This window comes from Tupaia chinensis, unplaced genomic scaffold (assembly GCF_000334495.1).
Source record: "Tupaia chinensis unplaced genomic scaffold, TupChi_1.0 Scaffold000361_2, whole genome shotgun sequence".
In the NCBI taxonomy this organism is placed as follows: Eukaryota; Metazoa; Chordata; class Mammalia; order Scandentia; family Tupaiidae; genus Tupaia; species Tupaia belangeri.
Genome location: NW_006159858.1, coordinates 2,496,539 through 2,501,891, shown reverse-complemented (window position 1 = coordinate 2,501,891; position 5,353 = coordinate 2,496,539). Strand labels below are relative to the sequence as shown.

Here is a 5,353-nt window from a genome sequence, read left to right as displayed (position 1 = left end):
CCGCCTTCGTCGAGATAACCCACCCACGCCGAGGCTGGACCACGGCAGGGCAGGTGCACTCACCAAAAAGACAGAGAAAGACAGAAAGCAAGAAATCACGCCCTTCTCCTCTCAGGATCTTGGGCATGCACGCACACATACCCGGTGTGAGTTTAAGTTCCAGGACTCGAACTGCAGTCGACTACATGGGAGTCCAGCGACATAGCCATTATGCTAACTGCTGGTCCCAGATTTACATTTTTTTTAGCATGACTTTCATTCTTTAGTACTTGATTCTTTTTTATTTTATTTTTATTTTTATTTTTTGAGAGGTTTTCGCTATAGGGCGTGTGCGCTTGCCAGACAGACAGAGACATAGAGACAGAAAGTGAGAAATCACCCCCCAGGGGCGATGGTCATGCTGCAATCCCTTCTCCTCCATTCTCCTCTCGGGATCTTGGGCACGCACGCACACACGCCTGGCATGAGTTTTAAGCCATCGGGTCCGGGACGTGAACCACGGTTGACTACGTGGGAGTCCAGCAACATAGCCATTATGCTAACTGCTGGTTCCCAATTCTTTTTTATTTTATTAATTTATTTTTTCAGAGGACATATGTGCTTCCAGAGAGAGACAGAAAGAGAGTAGGAAAGTGAGAAAGCATCCCACTATGGGGAACAATCATACCGCAATCCTTCTCCTCTCCTTCCTTTTTGCATTTTACACATGCATGCACACTTGCCTAGTATGTTTCTGATGCTTCTGGATCTGGGACTCAAACAGTGCCATTACCATATGGGATCCAGGTGACTTCACCACTACACCACTGCTGGCCCACTAACTGATTCTTCCTGTTGGTCTTTGTGTATATAGCTTGACAATATAAGAGGTTGTAATCAAACTGGCAGCTTGTTTGTATGGTTCTATATTATGTCATTTTGTTTTATTTTATTTTATTGAGAGATTTTTGCTATAGGGTACATGCACTTGCCAGAGAGACAGAGAAAGAGAAAGCAAGAAATCACCCCCTCAGGGTGATGGCCACACCCTAATCTCTTCTCCTCCATCCTCCGCTCAGGATCTTGGGCACACACGGACACACACCTGGTGTGAGTTTCAAGCCACCCGGTCCAGAACTCAAACTGCGGTTCACCATGTGAGAGTTCAGCAACATAACCACTATGCCACCTGCTGGCCTCATGTGTCATTTGAAATAATTTTCACCTAGATTCTTCCTCATTTATCCTGATGTTCAGAATTTTCAGTGTGACTTTATTTCATTTTTGTGGATTTAGCAGGATTTCTCCACTTACTTGTTAGCAGCAAACGCAGTGACGGCGGCCATGATGCCGGTTTTGATCACCTTACCCCCAAACGCACCACCGACACGCCTCACGTGACACATGACCTTGTTAGCTGGGAGCTTTAAGGTTGAGGCAACTATGTCCTGCAGATGAAAACAGTTCTTAGTAACCCGACCCATCTTCAACAAGGATTTCATGGTGACTATCACTGTCCCACTGAGGACCTTAACAAATAGAAACTGTCCCCTGAAATAGAATGTGAAAGTCAATACACATTTGATTCCATAATGTACATGACACACAAACTGTGTGGTTATGCTACATAATGGGATCATGTATTCCGAACTGACCTCTGCTATATTGATCTGTAGTGACATCACCAAAACTGTTATTAAGCAGTCCTCCCATACGAGTGAGATATTTTTGTGCTTATAATTTTTTGTATTTTTTGTATTTTTCCTGTGAAACACACACACAGTTTCCTTTTCACACTCATCTCTAGGCAGATGTTTCCCGAAGCAGTGAGATTTCATGGCCATCTAAGCCTTTCTTACCTCAGGCCTTTTCCCTTCATTCTACAGTCTCCACTGGAGAACAGACTTCCCATCTCCCACTTGGATAACTGCTAAAACTGACCAGTTGGTCCTCCCTAAATGTGAGTCTTGCTTTTTTTTTTTTTTTTTGCCATCCTAATATCTAGATGTCATTTAGTTTTAATGACTATTTTGTATAGATGAGAAGCCAAAGGCAGATGAAGAGGTGGGCCCAACACCTCACATGGAGTAGAGAACAGAGTAGGATTGCGATGGAGCTCATCTGACCCTTCACAGTGCTCCACCTTCTGACGACCTCAGTCTTCACACCCTCACATTCCCACAGAAGTACTGGCTCCTTAGGATGTACTGAATCAAGATGTCAGAGCTCCATGGCAGAGCAACGATGCACTGCTCAAGGGAAGATGAATCCCATGAGGCAACCGCAGTTCTGAACCCTTGCCCAGTCAGCCTGCAATGGGCCAAGCATGCACAGAAGTGTTCAAGATCAAATGAGCTGGAGGACTGGAGAAAGGGGATTGTAGAATGACCAGACCCTATGGAGAGTGCTCCTTTTTCTCTTTTTTCTCCTCTCTCTCATGGGCATGTGCACATGCTCTATCAATAAGGGGAAGAAATGACATCACTGCTTTGTTCTGGGAAGCTTCCTATTTTACCCTGATGCTTTACTTTCATTGTGATGCTTAACCATCACCTCCCTCAATATACCCTCCATCCCAGCACAGGCAGGCATTACACCATTCTCCCTTGTTTACATGCATGTTACCTAGGATACAGGACACAGGCAACAAATGACTGTAGAAAGAATGAGTGAATGAATGAAAGAGTGGCATTTGACCTTGCTGTGGAAATATCTGGAAATGGCCTCTCTTCTCCTACCATCTAGACAAACTTTACTTTCACTATAAGCTAGACTTTTTCATGGGACTTCCTGGGTGATTCTAGTTCTTAGCAAACTTCCCCTTCTCTGAATTTCTCCACCCATGTATATTTTGACTTACCTGGATGCATCCTTTCCAAAATGGTTTTTAACTGTTTCCTGTGAGTTAGGTACTATTAGCTTCAGAGGCCAAGCTACCTGCTTTTTCCTTTGTGTTAAAGGGAACTGCTAATCACATAATTGTTTCTAAAGTTAAAGATCCACAAACAAAAGCCCCTACTTTATTAATACTCTTCTAAAAGCTTTGCAATCATACGACTACTAATACACAAATCAATATAGCTACTAATTCCCAGTATTTTTATGGTCTCTAAGAAAATGAAATTTTGTCTCTAACTGTTCTTGACATGTTTTACTAGCAGATACGATTTATCCACATTCCCTCCACAAGGGCTCCATGTTACCTGTATGTATTTAGGAAACTGTGTGGACACATAGACATCCATTTCTTGATCTTCTCCTTTGGGAACAACAAGCATGCTTTGAGTTTCCATATAAAAGTGTTCTTGACCTCCCATATGTATTTCTCCTGTCATAGGAAAACACATGAAAGTGAAGGAAATAGTCAGAAAGAAATATACTGTTCCCAAGCTGTTATCCCAGCAGAAATTACACTGCTAGTACTTATGCCAGTGAACTGAAGGGCAGCAAACCACAATGGTTAGCTTTTAGTACACTTGCAGATTAGGAGCAGAGTTCTGTAGAAAATACGGTGTATCTGCTAATATCCCAGGTCACAGAGCCCTCAGGAAAATCTTTGTGACGTTCTAGACTCAAAATGCAAGGGAATTTTCATCTTCCAAAACAAGATGGACTAGGTATATTTTTCCCTGTTCCTCCTGTTAAATACAGTTAGCAACCCTGAACGTCTGGGTTGCTACGTTCTGTTGTCTCTCTAGCCAAAAGACCATAAAAAAGGAAGCCCAGGAAAACCAAACATTTTTAGAAAATAAGCACTCTACTCAAGTCAAACACCAAAGGAAAAACTGAAGACCCACCCCTACCTGCAAAGGTTGAGTAGAAAGCCTAGACTTTCACCCACATCAGGCCATAGTGAGGCATCCCAGCCCCTCTGTTGGGGTGCTGTCAGTGGAGAACACATGAGGGACCTGGACTCTTCCCTTCACCTGGCAGTAACAAAGTGTCACCCCCTTCCTTCCCACCAGCACAAGGTCAGTGTTACTCTAATAGTATAGAAGATTTAGAAAACAAATAATAAAGATTTGAGCAGAAATAAACAAAATAGAAAATAAACAAAAGCAAAAGTTGATTCTTTCAAAAGATGAACAAGACCGATACACCATTAGCTGACCTGATAAAGAAGAATAAAGAAAGAAACCAGATAAATAAAATATGTAATGAAACAGGCAATATTACAACAGACACAGTAGAAATGCAAAATGTCATTGGAGGATACTATGAGCGACTATATGCCAACAAACAAGAGAACATGGAGGAGATGGACAAATTCCTAGATGCATATAATTTACCCAGATTGAATCAGGAGGACATAGAAAACCTGAATAGATCCATACAAGCCATGAGATTGAATAGGTAATAAATAACCTCCCGACAAAGAAAAAAAAAACCTCAGGACCTGACGGCTTCACTTCTGAATACAAAACTTTTAAAGAAGAGTTAACCTCTTACTCAAATTATTTCTAAAGATCCAAAAGAAAGAAAACCTCAAGTTCATTTTATAAAGCCTCTATCATCCTCATTCCCAAAACAGATAAAGCTATGACAAATAAGGAAACTACTGACCAATATCTCTGATTATCATAGACAAAAAATTCTCAACAAGATACTTGCAAATCGTATCCAACAACATATGAGAAAGATTATTCATCACAATCAGGTAGGCATTATTCCAGAGATGCAAGGGTGGTTCAACATATACAATACCATAAACACAATACATCATATTACCAGAAAGAAAGATAAAAACCATATGATCATTTCAATTGATGAGAGAAAGCATTTGATAAAATATAACATCCCTTCATGATTAAGACTCCTAGGAAGATTGCTATAGAAAAGTCATTTCTCAACACAATAAAAGCCATATATGAAAAGCCTATAGTTAACATTATACCAAGTGGGGAAAAGCTAAAAGCTTCTCCATTAAAAACTGGTACTAGACAAGGCTGCCCATTTTCTCCACTCCTTTTCAATACAGTGCTGATTGCCAATGCAATCAGAAAAGACACTAATATAAAAGGCATTGAAATATGCAAAGAAGAGTTGAAAATATCTTTATTTGCAGATGACATGACAGTATACTTAGAAGACCCAAATTTTCTATGAAAAAACTTCTCAAAGTAATAAATGAATAAAATGTCAGGATACAAAAATAAACATCCAAAAATCTACAGCATTTCTATATACTAACAACAAGTTGGTTGAGGCAGAACTGAAGAAAGGAATCCCTTTTACCACAGCCACAAAATGCATAAGATACCTAGGGATAAACCTAAGTAAGGAAGTCAAAGACCTTTACAAAGAAAACTATGAAAATCTTTTTTTTTTTTTTTTTGGAGGGATTTTCACTGTAGGGCGCGTGTGCTCTCCAGAC

General features: G+C 40.5%; 1 protein-coding gene across 1 annotated transcript in view; it reads right to left on the bottom strand.

The window, feature by feature from the left end:
• Nucleotides 1-5,353, bottom strand: part of LOC102482260 (aldehyde oxidase) — a 101,498-nt gene that overhangs the window by 31,615 nt on the left and 64,530 nt on the right. Inside the window, exons 21-22 of the mRNA XM_006152995.3 lie at nucleotides 3,183-3,307; nucleotides 1,294-1,427 (exon numbers count right to left, since the gene is read on the bottom strand). Coding sequence (XP_006153057.1) covers nucleotides 1,294-1,427; nucleotides 3,183-3,307 — 259 coding nt within the window. The remainder of the gene's footprint in view (nucleotides 1-1,293; nucleotides 1,428-3,182; nucleotides 3,308-5,353) is intronic.